Source organism: Mytilus galloprovincialis, chromosome 12, assembly GCF_965363235.1.
Source record: "Mytilus galloprovincialis chromosome 12, xbMytGall1.hap1.1, whole genome shotgun sequence".
NCBI classification, from domain to species: domain Eukaryota; kingdom Metazoa; phylum Mollusca; class Bivalvia; order Mytilida; family Mytilidae; genus Mytilus; species Mytilus galloprovincialis.
This window is the reverse complement of record NC_134849.1, coordinates 35,234,296-35,253,334: the sequence shown is the minus strand read 5'-3', so window position 1 is coordinate 35,253,334 and position 19,039 is coordinate 35,234,296. Positions and strand designations below refer to the sequence as shown.

Below are 19,039 nucleotides of genomic sequence, written 5' to 3'. Positions count from 1 at the left end.
CTTTGGTTTTTGAGTTATAAGCCAAAAACTGCATTTTACCCCCTATGTTCTATTTTTAGCCATGGCGGCCATTTTGGTTGATTGGCCAGGTCACCGGACATATTTTTAAAACTAGATACCCCAATGATGATTGTGGCCAGGTTTGGTTTAATTTGGCCCAGTAGTTTCAGAGGAGAAGATTTTTGTAAAAGTTAACGCAGGACGACGACGGACGACGACGGACGCCGGACGCCAAGTGATGGGAAAAGCTCACTTGGCCCTTCGGGCCAGGTGAGCTAAAAATGAAGACCCCCCAAATTGAAGTATCATGTTAACAGTAATTTGAACATAACCGATCGCCCGAATCAGAAGCAGGATACTAGGCGATTTCATACATCTACTAGACGTTTATCGGTTTTTGTTATCTACCACTTGTATCTGTAAAATAGAATATTCAATTACAGGATGAATGAATAGATATACTTTTAAATCTGTAAATTCGACAAAAAACATAAATGTCGTCATTTTTTTCAGACAAACCAGTTAGTGAGTATACAAAAATTATATTACTTCAATCTATAATTGAGCTTGACAATATATATAATTAATATACTTTATTTAAAATTCAGTCATACAATTAACAAAAAACAGCAAAGAGATATCTAAAGTAAGATTTTTTTTTTGTTCAATCAATAATAAAAGCGAAATAGTGAAATAATAATTCGCTTTTAGCAGCCAAAAGGGTTCAATTTTGTCAAATTAAGCGAAGAAACATTGATTATTTCTTATCACTTGCAAGTGAATAAGTCTACCTCATTAAATCCGTATTCATGTGAACTTCAATGCATTTTACGTGTACTTGTTATTTAAAGAAAAAGAATGTCAACAATGAAAGTGAAACTACGGTAAATCATTTGATTACTGATTCGATCCATAAAATCATTCCTATACGGTTAAAAACAATGAGAAACATATAGTTTAATCTATAAAATAAACTCAAACAGACCTATAAAAGCCAATTGCACGTGTCGGTTTAATCTTTATTTATGTTTACATCGCTTATATGGTCATCTGAGGTCAAATCGATAGTTAATTAGATGGCGTCAGGACTAAAATACACACGAAATGAACCTACATATTATCTACCCCATGCTCTGTAAACTGTTTATTTTAGACTTTTGGTAGGTTGGATAAATGTTTTTCATTGTTATAAATGAAATATGAGAATTTGAGTCAAATCGGTGACCATGAATTTGACAGCTAGTGCCCCTTTAAAAATAAAATTGTGTCTCGTTTGTATATTAGGCCGGTGACCGAAGTCGGTATTGTGATATTTTAATCGTCAAAAATGGTATACGGCTGTATAATATATCATTCGATTTGAAAATATGTGTACTTTGAGATTATTTTGATCGTCAAAAGATAATATGGTGCATTTTTTCAGAAATCAAGATCAAAGGCCACATGTCGTTTTCTAGGAAAAACAAAATTGAATATTCAATTCTAATTTAAATACACTTTTTACAATAGAATGATTGAAAACTTGAATTCATTTTCTTCCTTATTCGGTCTTTTATCAAAAAAGTGGAAATCCTTCATCAAATGAGATCTTCGAGTACACGTTTGTGACCTTACAAAAAGGGGGGTAATTTTCAGTTGAAAATGATGTGTTTTGTTCAAGTTATAAGAACAACAACCGTCAAAACTTTACAAAATTTATAGAAAATTATGAAGAAATATGAATTTAACCATCTAGTAGGCCTCCATGAAAGGGGAAACTTAAGTTTTCGCCATATACGTTGAATTCGGTTCAAAACTTGCAACAAAAATTATTTAAAAAAAAAACTTATTATTGAGTTTCTACAATGTCATGACGATTTATATGAAATGAAATGTACCTATAGGAATATAAATCATTGTAAAATAGACTAAAAACTTTAAAAAGACATGTTTAATGACAGAACCGCCTTTTATTAGTTTAAAAATGGAAAAATTTGTGGTTATTCAATTCCAAACTTAGTGACGCAAGATAATATTTTTTTTGCTATCAAGGACAGTTTAACATACCACTAAATAAACGTATTGCTACATATAATCAGTAGTTCAGACCTTATTATTTAGGAACGTTATATACGGTGTTCTGACCCTTGGCTGTTCCTTCATGGAAAAATAAGTAAATCTCGAGTCAGTATTGATCCCAAGTGTTTAAAGAACACGACATAATTCTTAAGCTACAAATCCTATAATAATATTACGAATATGAATGCTAAGCTTCGAACATTAAACCTGAATATTTGAAATGATCACATGACTGTAGTCTGTGGAAGTTTTTCTTTGTCGTGATCATTCTTCCCTCAGGTCTAGTCAGGTCTGTATAATTGATTTGATATCTGAACTAAGGTTACATTTACATCACACTGCTGATCTTAAAAAAATTGCTTCTATAAATGTCCTTGTAATTCATGAATAAAGGTTGATTTCAAGTAAAGTCTTTACTTGGCTATGCTGTTTAGAAAGTGTTATTCCTTGTCTTGGTTGCAGTTTTATTTTATTACAATAGATGCATGCATATGAAAGAGAGTCGAAAGATACCAGAGGGCCATTCAAACTCATAAGTTGAAAAATAAACTGACAACGCCATGGCCAAAGAAAAAAGAAAAACACTCACAGACAAACAATAGACGTACACAAAGTACAACCTTTGATAGTCATGACTTCGTTTCTTGACTTGAGTCTGCTGCTATTTTATCTGTATGTTTCTAAGAAACATTCGAGGCAACAGTAGTTTATCGATGTTCATGTTTTTAACCAAAATCTTAGGGAATTCTAAATGTTTCAAAAAGAGTTCAGTTCGGTTGCGTCAACAATATAATGTAACATGTGGCGGTGCCATGCGTATCAAAATTATCAATGTTACAAACAGGAATCAAACACAAATTAATGAAAAAATTTCTGATCTGATCTGGTATTTGGTATTTAAACTTCTTAAGGATGTCTGCTTGTCATATTTGTCAGATTTTCGGAATCCTCTGGTTTTATCCATTTGAATGCCTTAAAAAAATTTCCCCATGAACCCCCTTTTTTTCTTTTTATAAATCTTTTACATGTATGATTATAAGTCATTTGTAAAAGTCTTATATAATTTTATTATTTTTTTAATAGTATTTGAGAACTTTAACTGGTCAATGATAAAGCACTGATAAATCAAGAGAGAACATTTTCCCGCCAAAATTCCAATGGTTAATATCTCGAAAACAAGCATATTGACCCCTATATTTTTTTTGCTTTTTTGATTCCTCAATTTATTTCCTATCATTACATATTAGATTTTATTAAAAGTTATTTATTTTGATACTGAGCAGCGAACATCCTTAAACAGCGAAAAGATGTTGCTAGTGAGTTGGGTAACGACAGATCTTAACAGATACATTATTCGTAATATGGTGATTTAAAAACTTATTTTCGTGTCGATCGGCAGTTCTTCCTCATAATTCAGTTCATGTCACGAAATCTAAATTTCCACGTTCGACACTCAAGTGTCACAACTGGAACAGAATCAGTTGAACCTTCCTTCCGGTGACACACGAAATAATCCGGTTTTCAGTTCGTATTGATCTTTAGTTTTCTATCAAGTGTTTTGTAGAATTATGTTTGTCATTACGTCATTCTTCGACTTTTACCATGACGTTTTGATATTGTTGCCGACTTCAGTGGCGCATCCAGGGGGGGGGGGGGTTCCGGGGGTGCGCACCCCCCCTTTATTTTTGCCGATCAATGCATTTGTATCGGGACATATGTTTTGCACCCCCCCCCCCCCCACTTTGCCCTGGGTGCCCTGGGTTAGCACCCCCCTTTCGAAAATTCCTGCATCCGCCCCTGGACTTATAAGTTTGAATATCCCTTTAAAAACTGCAGCCTGTTTTGAGTAGACAGGTGAGTACATACTGCATGAACAGGGGTGTTCATGTAGTATGTACTCACTCATCATGCACGAGCGAAAGTATCAATTGGAGTATGTGCACATTATACGATGACGCAGAGAATATAGTACTTTTGAAATATGGGGAATTGACAACTGGAAAATTAAAATCATCCTTTACAAAAGATTATAGTTTGTAGTTAATATGTGTCAATATCGAAGTAAACGTCAAGATATGAAGCAAACATTCTAACTTCTTTAGTATTCTTTATGACAAGCTCACTGGGGTATATGAATTTAAATGTAATTACAGATCGAGTGACATGTTGATTAGAGACAGGAAATCTTCAGTATATATCTGAATTTGAAATCAAGAAGTAAGAAAAATGGTTTTCTTTAGGTTTGTGTAAAGGTTCTGCATTCCCAATTGCAGTGCAAACAGTAAACACTGTAACGGTTATGTTATTTAGACTTGTCCATCATTTGTATCCACTTTTAAAATAAACAATTTCCAAGCAAATAGAATGATCGATCGAACTAAAGTCTCAATCATTCGTGCACTTTCGGGTAAAGGAGAAGGGGCTATAAGGGGCAAAATTGGCCTCAATTTCGAGAATTTTTCAAATTCTACTTATTCGTATGTGTATGGCTTTCTTTTTCCGTTAGACATATTCATTACACCTATCAACGGTGTCAACATACAACAGTTTACTGTACGTGGTAAAAAATATTTCCACTTCTGCATTTAAGAAAAAACAGTATTTAAGGGATTAAACTTATTGTTTGCTTCTTTAAAATGTTAAAGCCAAGTTTCAACGGACTTTCTAGTTTTGTCATTTTGTGGGGATTTTGTCGGATCCCTATTTCTTATATAAACAACTGACAAACTTTATTTGCCTCTTATATAAATAAAACTATATCAACACAACCTAAAAAAAATAACGGACACCCAAATGAATCAACAAGACAGTAAAATATCAACAAAAACAATTAATATCAAGTCCAAAATATTTGATGAAAACTATGTATTCAGCCCAATCATGGACAGGACACAACTATCCGGAATTGTTTTAAGTAAATGTTTGAATAGAAGAGATTTTTGAAAGTTTAAAAAATATCGTTTTTTTACAATCTTACCTCATAAAAATTTGTGTACATGAATAGAAAAATTAATGTTTTATTACTTCATAGTCTTTACGATATAATCCATTCATCAACGCTTTATTATATGATGTTGGAATCAGATGCAACACAAATTGTTCCCGTTTATAGAAATGTTTACCTTCATAATTTGTCATAAAAAGGCTTTTAGAATTATTATTTTCGCCTAATGCATAGAACATTATGTGTGATGTTTAAATAAAACAAAAAAAGAAAGGACAGTGTTGGAATAAAACACCAAACTGCATGCCACTAATGATCTGCATTTGATGTCAAATTTGCTGGCTAAAAGCTGAAATAAACAAAACTGCACCAGATGACTTTTTGACGACCAATCTTAAATTCAAGTTAAATATTTTTTCTAGGACTGTGCCAATTTTTAACCGTATACCCTGATGTGAAATTAAAGTCTTTAAATTATCGACTTTTTCCTATTCCGTCACCGAATTATATCCAATCAGACACAAATGGTCCGAAAGCCTTAAACGGTCATTTTACAACAGTACAAGTATTATAAAAGAAAAGATTTCATTTCCTTCTATTGTCAATGAGATTCAATAGAAATAAAATTTACATCATAGATGTAAGGAATTTTTAAAACTTCAAACTGAGTCTATGGACAGATATAGGAAGATTTATATGTTATGTTTGATACACTTTACTATTTGAATAAAATAAGTTTATTTTATGTTTGATATATATAACCAGGAAGATTTGGACAATTGGGACTTAGAAATAAGTCAAGTTCAGACAATATATTTTTAGTGCTAAAGTGACAATTTGTTAATCCGTCTATCTAACCTTTTATATTTCTTTGTGTTTAATTAATTCTATTGTTAAATATATGTTTGTCGTGATGGAAATAACTCTGACGATGACACGTTAATCCGTTGGACACGAATCCTTTGCTATAGAAACTGTTTTATATATTGGCTTTTATATGTTAATTTGTAGTCAGTTTAGGTCTTAGGATGCTACTGTCCGGACCTTGCTAATAAAGTTTAAAGTATTGGTATTCCGTCTTTGCATCACTATAACACGGAAAACGCCCGGTTATATATACTTTACTATTTGAATAAAATAAAAAGATGAGGCCCCTCATGGGGGGGTCCTAGTAATCACATAATCACCATTTTTTTGCCAATATAATCACATAATCATTAAATATTTGCTTATCTTTAGTAATCAAATAATCATAAACTAAAAATACATTCCTAGGTAATCAAATAATCATGAAATATTTGGCTTATTAATCAAATAATCATTAAAAAAACGGCCAAGTAATCACATAATCAAAAACCCCATGAGGGCCCTCAAAGATGTGTATGATTTTTAATGAGACAACGATCCAGAATGAATATTTACCCGTTTTCCTTTACGTTATACAATCTCATTTGTAATATATACAATTTTAATTACATGTGTAAAAGTGAGAATTTCTGCAGGAATTAGATGGTTCGCATGGTATTTAATTTCAAACTGTGACTGTATTTATTTTGTTTCGTATTTTGCTTAAGAATCAATATTCCAGAATGATTTAAATATTTTCTGGTTTACCATTTTGTGGACGAGTTAAGTAAATGAAACTGCATGGCCTTCGAAACATGTCAAATTGAGAAACATTGTTCAAAAAAATATATACTTATCCAACCCACGTGTTCGTTTCCTCCACAAGTAAATTTAAAACTAAAGTTATCTTTCTTGTACCACATACATAATGCATACACGCTAACTTATTATAATTAATAATGACTTGTTTATTACAGTTGTAGTTCCAGGCATGTACTTCTGATTTACTTCAAATATTTCTTAGCTTTTTAATTAGAAGAACGTTGAGTTGAATTTTGTGATGTCATGCTTATACGCTAATTTGCTTATTAAACTGTGTTAGTGCTTAGATAAGTTTTATGTTTTTTTGTTTGTGATAGCAGCTTGTTTGTTTTTCTTATCAGCTTACATCAGACTTACATCTAGAACTAGACATGTTACGAAAAGGTATATTCTACATGTTACGAAAAGGTATATTCTACATGTTACGAAAAGGTATATTCTCGACGCTGAGGTTGACAAATTAAATTTTAAATGTGGGGTCTATATCAAAACACAAAATATATTACCTGATACATACATGGAATATAATTTAAAAACTGCATTAATCCTTTTGGAGGCAATTCGTATGGAACGAATATTCAATGACATGTGTACCATAAGAAATATAGGAAATTGATATTAATAAATTCCATCAATTTTTTTAAGAAACTATAATGCAAAACAATGGTGGGGGGAGGGGCACGGCCATGTAAATGCAGCAGTAGATGGTGGTGGTGGGGGGGGGGGGGGGGCGGAGTGTGTGAATTCTTCGGCTAGTCCTTAATTGACCTTACAAGGGGGGACGGAGTGTGTGAATTCTTAGTCCTTATTAGACCTTACAAGGGGGGGGGGGGGACGGAGTGTGTGAATTCTTCGACTGGTCCTTAATAGACCTTACAAATAATCAAAGTATTATAATTCGTTTTATACCTACTCGTGAATATATATGTAACGGTTATTTTCAATGTTTAAATAGTTATGAAAAGCAAACAAAGGAGTGTATGTATTTCCATCCAGTTGTTTGCCACCTAAATGATTATCTAACGGGGTATGTTTTAAAACACCTAAAATACGATTTTTATGCAATTTCAACATGCAATTTTGCATTATAGTTTTAGAAAATTTACTCCCGGTCATATAGCGGCGAAGGAATGTATTTTCTTCCTTTATTTCCTTCCTACTTTGTCCTAATTAACACAGTTTCAGCTCAATTTGTATTTTCTTTATAATGGGTTTGTGATTGATTGATTGTTGGTTGCTTAACGTCCAGTGGCAAATAGTTCATGCATGTTCAGAACGATAAGAGGTTTGTGTAAAATATGACTCACTACTCACCGGTTGAACATCCCTGAAGAGTTCAAAAGCATTGCATAATGACTTTGCATTTACACCTTAACTCCATTTTTTGCGGACATTGCATTCATACATAGGTGATTGTGGACAACAGAAATCATATAAGATTTATTCGAAGTGATTTCATATATAGGACAACAAAATGATGCCCAACAGTATAATCTATTGCCTTTAATTGGACCACGTTTGGAGTTCGATTTCACCTAGAATTTTGTCATCTTAGCGGAAAAAAATATACATGTCGATCGCCCTCCTTTGTTTTTACAGGCGCCATCAACTTAGAGCTAAACCACGAGCAGAAAGAAGACAATATGAAAAAAAAAATGAATTTACGTATATCAGAGTATCGGGTATATGTCGAACACGCTACCAGGCGCTTAAAAACTTTCAGGGTCATTGGAAGATTATGGAGACACCAGACTGACGAATCAATCAGACTGTAGAGCTTTGTGCGGGATTGGTGGAGCGACAGATTGAACTTTGTCAGGAACTGTAATACAACAAATAAAACTGACTAATATCTAACCAGCTTACTATGTTTATGTTATCAATCTGGAATCGAATAAACTTGTATAACTCTCAGCCCTCCCTTTTCTAGCCCGCCCATTCCTGCACGCGTACGCCTTTCATGTCACGATAGGCTGGACAGTGACGGATCAAAGGGGTGGGGGTTTGGGGGTTGGATCCTCCCTTTTTTGGACGATCAATGCATTTGAATGGGGACATATGGTTTGAATTCTCCCTTTTTTAATGGCTAGATCCGCCCCTGCCGGGAATGATAACACAAAAGAAATTGTCATATAGGATGTTACATAATGAGACTCTAGATAAATGTGATTTGAAGTAACCAAGACGTGCAGAATTGAAATTTTACCTGTTTAAATATATAATCAATGTTTTGACACCGTCCCCAAATTTAAAATCTAATTTGTCAACCTCAGCGTCGAGAATTTACCTTTTCGTAACATGTCTAATTAAAAATGAGGGTCGGTAAAAAACAAAACTTTACGACAAAAGAGATGAATTCATCTTTCCAATTGTGAACTTTCCATTTTTTATGTAGTAACATGCCAGCAGCGCCTGCATACGGAGGATATATATCCCAATTGATACGATATTCCCACGCTTGTATGTTCTATCGTTATTGTGTTGCTAGAGGGTTGTTGCTCACATGGAAGCGATTAAACCGATAGTTCCAAATGGTGAAGTTAAAATCATCCCTTCGTGAATGTTAAGAACGCCATAACGAGTTGGTTGACCGATATGCCATATCCGTTTCACAGATGATAGTGGATATGTTCCTTATGTCGTAAATACAACCCCGTTCCGTTCACACGAATGTGACCTACCGAATTAGACTTTTTACCGGGTGTGTAATAACATGAGCAACACAACAGGTAACATATGTGGAGCAGGATTTGCTGACCCTTCCGGAGCACCAGAGATCACCCACAGATTTTGTTGGGGTTCGTGTTGCTTAGTCTTCAGTTTTCATTGATGTGTCTTGTGTACTTTAATTACTGTTTGTCTGTTTTTCTTTTTCTTTTTTTTTATCCATAGCCTTGTCAGTTTATATTCGATCTATGATTTTGACTGTTCCTCTTGTATCTTTCGCTCCTCTTTTACTAAAATTATTTTAAGTGCTTAAATAATTTATATGTTTTAATTTTATGATAGCATGTGTTTATCTGCTTAATTAATGTGTATTTTTCATTTAAATTGTTACCGTTGCACGAGTTGTATCTCATGTTTTGTATGTGTGTATATCTTCCTTCTGTCATGTGTACTTTTTGTCTAAACTACGCCTGTACTGTATTGCTTTTATGTGGTTGATTTAAATTGGTAGAACAGGATTATTGATAGAATGTACATGTGAAATATATCCGTCGCCATGCTGGCACATAAGATGAACATTGAAGCAAAATAACATTTCGTTTGCGTTCCTCATTTCAATGTTTAGCTTAGGTAACACCAACTGTTCGGCAAGATTGTAGAAACAAATGGACAAAAATAAAGAATATAGAAAAATATCCTAAACATTTATAGCGATGAAGTCCTCCCTCAAACTCCTCATAAATTCTTGCTTACTGGAACAGTCGTATCAAATATAAAATGCATATGTCAATACAATATACAGTTACAAACATCAACCACTGTCTGAATTATACCCTAATGCAGACTTGGGACGTTATGCACATACAGAAAGTGGCAGGTTAAACATTTGCTATAGCCCAACCCTCCCCTGAACCTTCGTCGATGTATCAAATGTATTGAACAATTAGATTCATAGAGATTATTATTAATTTCATAGGTTATAGCAAAGTATGAATTAGCACTGTACCGTATAAACAGTAAATTATACACAATTTTTTTTTCAGAATTGGAGTGTAACATTCTTCTGTGTGTCCAGTGACGGACCCAGATCATCAAATACCATGTGACAGTTGCACTTCCTCTGAATCTAAAGATGAAGGCCTCTGCTGCCCAGACAAATGATTAATGAAACACGTTACTAACAACTTTAATTTCAACAGTTGCAATGTAATCAAAAGGGTTACAGAAATATGAACAAATACATAATATTAACAATTAAAGTTTTATTCTTAAAACCCAATAACATGTGTTCTCATACGTACCAGTGAGAGGTTTAGCTAGCTTAAACCGGGTTTAATCACTATTTCTACATAAAAAATGCATAGGCCAAGTCAGGAATATGACAGTTTGGGTCCATTCGTTTGATGTGTTTGAGCTTTTGATTTTGCCATTTTATAAGTTACTTTCAGTTTTGAATTTTTCTCGGAGTTTAATGTTTTTGTGATTTAAAGTTTTCTTTTTAATTTTTAAAGTAATGTTACAAAAATAAGGAGATGAGGTATAATGAAAGGACACAGATAATAGTTCAACCTACAGCCTTCTACAATGAGAGATATACAATGTACATGTATATACCGCATAGTAAGTTATAAAAAAATATAAAACAACACGTTTAATAATTTATTGCGCTTTTCTGGATTTACCTTCATCAGGAACGCTCAAAGCCAAACATTTGAAATCCGAAGATGTACAAGTACCGAAAATCGTTGAAGAGCTATATGTTAAAAATACCTAAAATAAATAGCCAAATTCATCTAAAGCCAACTTTGCCTGAGGGAGTTGAAACCTTAGTTTCATAATAATTTCAAAATTTATAAACGGACAATTTTAGTCAGGTTTGTTTAATCATGTCAAAGACCCAAAAATGACATAATGTTAAACAGCGGACAATTACGAAAAGTTAAACAACGATCTATTAAATGTATATTTATCAATTTAATAAAATGTTCTGAAATTAGTAATATAAGTAAGGGGTGTGGTATGATTATAATGTGAATGTCCCCAATAATGACAAAAGGTCAAAGATTTGAACAGTTACAGCTCAACCTACCGCCTTCGACGACAACCAAATCCAATACCGCATTGCAAGTTGTTATAAAAGACACAGGAATGGGAAATGTCAGATATTTCGAAACAGAAAAAATTGGTGTAATTTGTATTATTTATATTACGAGAATGAAAAATAATAAGTGCAGATTGCAAATACCGACAAACACGTCTAGGTTACAGACTTTCTGTCTGCATGGAGCGACAGTTGCGGAGTTGAGAATTTTTATAAGATCTGAAGTCACCCTTTAACATTGGACATTGGTGTTATATAACAACATAAGTACTAAATACAACACCACATGGAATAGATTGTTGTAAATTGATTTTCATTGCCTGCTTGGATTTCGTTCAGATATTGTTTTCTCCAAAAGGTGTACTGTATACAATAGCAAGATTTGTTTTCATTGTCTATCAGAGTACAAAGACTGTTGATATATCTACTACAAGTCACGTCGTTATTGATGTTATGGTCTTCAAAACGAGCAAAACCGATCATTATCCACGACGTGAAAAAAAGGGGGGGGAAACATATCTCAGACAAAAAACCAACCAATACCACTCAAAAAACAAAATCCTTATATTGGGAATGTTTACAAAGAATATTGCGGGGTTAAGTTGTTTATTTGAAATCACAAACACCCGTTTCACACATAGACTCTTATACCTTTTAACAGGAGGTGAGAGTTGATTGTTTTGTATTTAAAGCCTAATTGTGACCTTTAAATTAAGAACAGCAATAAAACCACTGTTTCTTTGCATATTTTTTTATGTGTGTTGTGTTGTGTTTTTTTTTTTCTTATTGTTTTTTAAACTGTGTCTAAACTGATTGTGTGTCATGGATGGATGCCCTATACCGTTTGGTTTCTTTCCATTAGTAGATGGGTCCTTATTTTCCTGTATTTTCTTTGTGTTTCAGACTTTTAAGTGGAGTGCTATATTTGTAAAATAAGTTCAGGTATCAATCATATAGTACACGATGTGAAGTCATGGTTTTGTCAAGTACTTCCATTTTTGATTCACATATTTTGTCTGTCAATATAATACTTCTAGCTATTGGAGTGGTATACAAAATAAATAGACATGAAACAAAATACACAACATTTTTTAATGTAAAAACTATTCGTACATTTATAATAACAGATTATTCCCTCGCAAACTGTACAAATGTACACACATCATACAATGTTAGTGTATTTTATCCAGTCTGTTGATCATGAATTTGGAACTAACAGGAAGTAACTGATGAAAGCGACATCTATGTACACAAATAACGACAAATGTTTATACAATGCACTTTCCGTTGTATATATAAATATCATCAATAGCTATATCACCAGTGTCTGATCGGCCAACAATAGCTTCGACAACCAACTGGAAAAAACAAGACAAAATGTATTATTTTGTTTATAAGGTTTGTTGTTACAATGTATAATATAATATTTGTACAAGTTTGTTTTCTCCTATTAAACAACACTATGCTATTTCCGCACTATGTGATTTGTGTGTTGCTCATTGTTGAAGGTGGCACGGTGACCTATAGTCCTAAACAAGTAAAATCACAAAAGTACTAAACTCCAAGGAAAATTCAGACGAGTGACACTGTGCCAAATTATATGAAAACATGCTGGAGAAAACATTAATACCATACGGTGACCTATAGTTGTTAATTTCTGTGTCATTTGGTCGCTTGTAAAGAGTTGTCTCATTGGCAATCATACCATATCTTCTATTTTATAATTGATAACTTATAAAACTTATGTTTCATTTGTTTGTTTAGCTGATGTACATTGTACAATTAAACATATTTATACTAAACAATACTTACTACTGTTGGTTGAGTAAATGTGAAAGCATTTGTGTATCTGTGCCATTCGTTTCCTTGGTTACCTTCCATTTCTTCTAACAAAACATCGGTGCCATCGTTACGGGCCATTATTCTAAGTTTACGTACATTATCACCAAACATATGGTAATAAAATCGTACACAGTATTCGCCTGCAGCAATTGTTTGGCTCAGTAATCGGGCATTTTCCATATTATTAGTTCTTGCTTCAGCTAACAGATAGTATCCTATATAAATAGATATATAAACATTAGAGTGACATCAGAATTGATTGAATGGTTGACTGGTGTTTGCTGAACGTCCAGTTGCAAATAAATCGCAAATAATTAGAACGGGCATTATATAAATTATGAATGTATATATGTTCTGCAATTTGGTCGAAGGGCGAGAAATTCGAATTGACATTTAGGGTGTAAATAATAAGCACAGACATGTTTAACATCAACTTATCGCTTCCAGATGCTTTTAAAAAACGTGAATCATGGTACGGTAACGTACAGAGAGACCGTTATTTTCTTTTCTCCAATACCGCAGACCCGCTATAGGCCACGAACGCACTACGAGTTGTGAAAAAAATGCAAGTTTTGACGATTGTAGCGGGATCGTGTAGATCGCAGTAAGGTCGTATCACGGTCATGGTTAGGTCTTCATGCCAACTTTGCACATGTTCAAAACAATCATGGTGCGGTGGTGGCGAAATCAGGTCGTAGTAGAAGCGTGGTAAAATCACAGTAAGGTCGTGCTAAGATCGCAAAGGTCGCAGTATCATTGTAGCGAGAGCGTAATGAAATCGTAATTCGATTCGGAGAGACTGCGCTACGATCTCAAAGCGATGTTATAACGACCTCACTACGACCATCACGTTCTCACAACGACCCAACTACGCTTCCACTACGACTATGCCACATTCGCACCACGCTGTTGAATATGATAGTACGATTCTAGCATGCCCATGCCGTCCGAATCACGCTCTTTGTACGACCTGACAACGTTCGAACTACGACCATCATGCTCTATCTCATTGTCACATAAAATATATAAAAGCTCTCAAGGTTTTGATTGTCTGTATGTAATTTTGACCTCTTGTTTTTTTTTTTTTTTCTAACGGCTCGGCCATGCTTGACACATCTGTGTCATCCCTGCTATCGTTCACAGTGTAGGTTGGTTACTACAATTTCGGTAAGTAACTGAAATCTTTAAAGTTTGAATATGTATTTACCTATTCCACTGCTATAATCTGCGTTTGGACCAGTCATTGTTGTTGGTGTTGGTCCTCTCCTTCTCTGGAATTCAAAGTCTGCTGTTGGGTCATTCTGGTATGTGCAGAGGTCATTCTCAAAGTTGCAGTGACTAAGTCCTGAATATATAAGAATATAGATAATTGTCTTTATTCAATATAGACTGCATTAGTAAGACACATGCAAGTAATGGCCCAAGACCACAATTAATGACCCCGCTTTTCGTTGTTGTCCACGAATATAGATCCCTTTAATTATAGTGTATTTATTTCTTTATTTTTTTTCTTTCCCTTTCTCATACATTTCTTAGTTTTTCTGGGGTGGAAATGAAAGAAGAGAGTTAAATAAACTTTTGGATGTTTTATTTTAACTGATTTTGATATGGAAAGAGTTATTAGGCCAGGTGCAAAAATGTGATATTTACAGTTTACGGAATATCTCTTGACTTGTCCATAGAGGTATGGATGTGTATTGGCTAAATTTGTAAAATACAGAGTAGCAATCTTTTTGATTGACAATGTTAAAAAAAAAATTGAAGTAAACTTGTAAAGTACTACAAACAGTTGCAGTTATGATCTGCTGTGCAATAAGGGTACGGTCACGTGTTTTGATATTAATTCACTTGAAATTTCTTTTATAATTATTTTCTAGATTGAAGGATGATTAATAAATATTGTCAACCCTTGAACCGTATGTGTAGCTATAAATACGAAAGAAACTAATTTAAAGAACCTTTCTGAAGTATCAGAACCTTTAAATAGTTAAGTTCCATTTCCATGTATGTCTATTTTCCGGTTTCTTTACCAGTTCATGAACTCGTCCGGTAGCTTTTGTCTCGTAACACTAAATGTTACCGCGGCCAAATAATTAAACACATAAAATCATTTTTGAAATTATTGTCTTTCATACGACATTTACGTTTCAGAATCTAATGCATTCTGGGTAATATTTTCAAAAGTGTACACCAAAGCATGGTGATTGGTTTAAAACGTCCTAAACAATCGAAATTCAACCAATGACATAACGTTATTTTCATTTTGGGGTACGAACAATGAAATTACCCATAGTCCTTTAGATTCTGAAACGGCCAATTGGTTCTCTTAAATTTCTTTGTTAAACAAGATTTGTCTTTTTAGAATATTAAAATTTTTTATTGCAATTCTGAACTTTATACATTCTTACCTTTAAGGAGATCCATTCTGTTGTTTGTCTCTGAAATATTCAAGAATAATAGATTCAGTATTCAGTAAAATGTTTTTTTTTTTTTTTTTTTTTTTTGAAGAATTAAAATTCTGTGAAATCGAGGTAATAAACTTTTCATTAACTCTTTACTTTTCTGAATGTAATGTTAATCTACAGTTATAAGTGTTTCATTGAGATAACATGCAAAAAACTAAAACTAAGAAAAACGATCTTGAACGTTTCCTTAAGTCGTGTTTAACTTTACTAATTTTCTTTACTTAATTAGATTATTTTTTGTGGTAATCGTGTATAACGTCATCATTCTCTTACCTCCACCACATCCATAGCCTCGTTTTAGGTTGTGTACGTCACTGATTGAGAGGGACACTTTCCATGGGATAGCTTCACCTTCATATTTTGCGGTCAAGGTTGGCTTGGATGCATCCTTGGCGTATGCGTATGGATAGAAGAAGGTGATGGAATCGAAGTCGAATCGTGACTGGACGAATGTTGTGTCGTTAGAAATAGCGAAATATTGTTTATATTCTGAAATTAAAAATCGTGTTTGGTGAGTATAAGCATGTTCAACCTTTTATTATAAACAGTACACCATGTTTGCTGTTAAAACCGATAATTTCAAAACTCGTAAGCAGTTAACGGCAAAATATTTGTATAGGAGCTTATCTCTACTTTCTTATAATTTACTTTGTAAGTAAACATCATGCGTGATCATAAATTCATCTATATTTACTTTAAAAAGTATAGTATAAAACGATTGTAATATAAAATCCATGAAAGACTATTCATTACGAAGGGCCTTTTATAGCCGACTACGCAGTATGGGCTTTGCTCAATGATGAAGGCCGTGCGGCGACTATAGTTGTTAATTTCTATGGTATTTGGTCTCATTAGTAATCATACCACATCTTCTTTTGAATATGATCAGTCAAGTTTCAATCAGCTTGCTAATATTTCAGATGCAGATCTTAATAATCGCTAGTTCATTTGAAAAAAATAAGAAAATCGAGTACACCTACCGTCCTTAATGTTGTCGTACATCACATTGACAAAGCTGTCTCTGTCTGGTCGTCTGAATGTGTTGTACATTCCTAAGCTGTATACTAAGAGTTGCATCATATCGGCTTTTTCCAGATTGTCTGCAATTTTAACAAATTGTTTTCCATTGTTTACACCGGGTACTGGGATTTCAGTCAGACTGTGAAAAAAAAATAAAACATATTAAGATGTAGTAACAAACATTGAACATAGTTAAACTAAAATAATTTTCTCCTCGGATAATTGTATTTGACGTGCGCATTATTTTGTAATGGCTTTAAAAAACACTTTTATAAAATTTAATCTTTATTCAAGTTTATTTTTAAGAGAAAATACTAACCCGTTAACTGTTGAAAATTCAACATAGTCGGTCTCGGCTTCCCGTGGAACGAACTGGATGCAGTTGTCTGTGCTGATCTGGATTTCGTTCATTGATGCCAACAGCTTTTCCTTGGCGAAGCCATCTAAAATGCAGATATATTTGTAGCTAGTTTATTTGTTACAGTTATCATAATAGTTATGTGAAATGTTAATAAAGATTTTTGTATTCAGCAAACTTGACGTGAAGTGCTATTTCACTTTTTTCTGACCAAACCTTATGAAATGTCGTTAATTACGATATAAAGGAAGTGAAATTGGGTAATGGTCATAACTCTTCGAATATTTTGTACGTTTGTTGAAGCATGCATTTTTCAACAACATATTCTAAGCTTCACAGTTACATAGATTATTTTACTTCTGATTCGTGACAAAAGTGCTCATAAAGCATAATTGAAACTAAATATTACAAACGCACGACCGCTTAAAATTCTATTCCATAAATCAGGACAACTTAAATGCTTCCAAAAACAATGTTTATCAAGATAGGTTTCTACTATTTCTGTGAGAATATGATAAAAGCATGAATATGATTATAGAATCAAAATACATATTTACCGACGCTATCATCAAAGGCAACTGGAACAACTCCATTAGGCCATGTTTTGATAGCACATTCTGACCTCTACAATAAAAGAAAATTGAAAAAGAAAATTAAAGTTGATGATGATTGATGATTGTTGGTTGCTTACATCCAGTGGCAAATATTTCAGTCATATTCAGAACGAGAACAAATTGCGTATTGTTATGCTTTTACTTTTCTACACTGGTTAGAGGTATAGGGGGAGGGTTGAGATCTCACAAACATGTTTAACCCCGCCGCATTTTTTGCGCCTGTCCCAAGTCAGGAGCCTCTGGCCTTTGTTAGTCTTGTATTATTTAAATTTTAGTTTCTTGTGTACAATTTGGAAATTAGTATGGCGTTCATTATCACTGAACTAGTATATATTTGTTTAGGGGCCAGCTGAAGGACGCCTCCGGGTGCGGGAATTTCTCGCTACATTGAAGACCTGTTGGTGACCTTCTGCTGTTGTGTTTTTTTATTTTGGTCGAGTTGTTGTCTCTTTGACACATTCCCCATTTCCATTCTCAATCTTACCAATGAATACAATAGTTAGGTTCTGTTATGGATGCGTTGTTAAAAACTTATTGTAAAGTTAGATGGCAATTTAACACCAGCAACAACGCACAGTGTTTAATCCACGTGTACTTTTACAAGCCGCACGAAACTAATTACACATATTTTGAACCTGCACGGTAACTCCTTTTTTTTTCATTTTCTAGAAAATTGATATTTTTGTTGAATACATTTTTTTCTCTAATTTATTACAAGTGTTTAAGATATGGATATTAAGTATATAAAACGCTAGAACGTGAATGCAATTGTCATATAATACAAAGCTATCAGGAGATATTGACCAATTAAAAAAGTTGTCTCTTACATCAATCAACTATTTTCCATAGCGACAACTATTGGAGTTTATAGTAAAATGAGTGATATGCAAATTGTTTAAATGTATATAAAAATGTAATATACATGTATTCATTCAATTGCTTACATTGTAAAAATAAAGAAAAAATTAAAAAAATGTTTAAAAAAACGCAACTTAAATTTTCAAGTTATAATAATGCATTTTTTGAAGAAGAAAAACTGTTTTGTGTTATTATTCGTTGAATGCTTATAACTGTTAAATGCATTGTTAATGCATTAGTAAATGCATTACAACACATACTATACGAATATCTTAAATTATAAAACCGGCTTACCTGTACAAAAACAACAGCCAAGGCAGCGAGGAATACGATCGAATTCATTTTGGCAAATGGCTCAGATCAAGAGTCTACCTGAGATTTTATTCTGAACACCACGTGGTTTGTAACTCTAAAATTTCAATCTACTTTAAGATAATTTAAATT

General features: G+C 33.4%; 1 protein-coding gene across 1 annotated transcript; it reads right to left on the bottom strand.

The window, feature by feature from the left end:
* Positions 1-12,511: 12,511 nt before the first annotated feature.
* On the bottom strand, positions 12,512-19,039 carry LOC143055653 (meprin A subunit alpha-like). Its single transcript, XM_076228819.1, has 9 exons — positions 18,890-19,039; positions 17,681-17,747; positions 17,085-17,208; positions 16,726-16,904; positions 16,019-16,234; positions 15,689-15,718; positions 14,488-14,625; positions 13,251-13,495; positions 12,512-12,796 (listed from the first exon to the last, which is right to left on the bottom strand). The coding sequence occupies exons 1-9, from the start codon at positions 18,935-18,937 to the stop codon at positions 12,707-12,709; spliced, it is 1,137 nt and encodes a 378-aa protein (XP_076084934.1). The 5' UTR covers positions 18,938-19,039; the 3' UTR covers positions 12,512-12,706.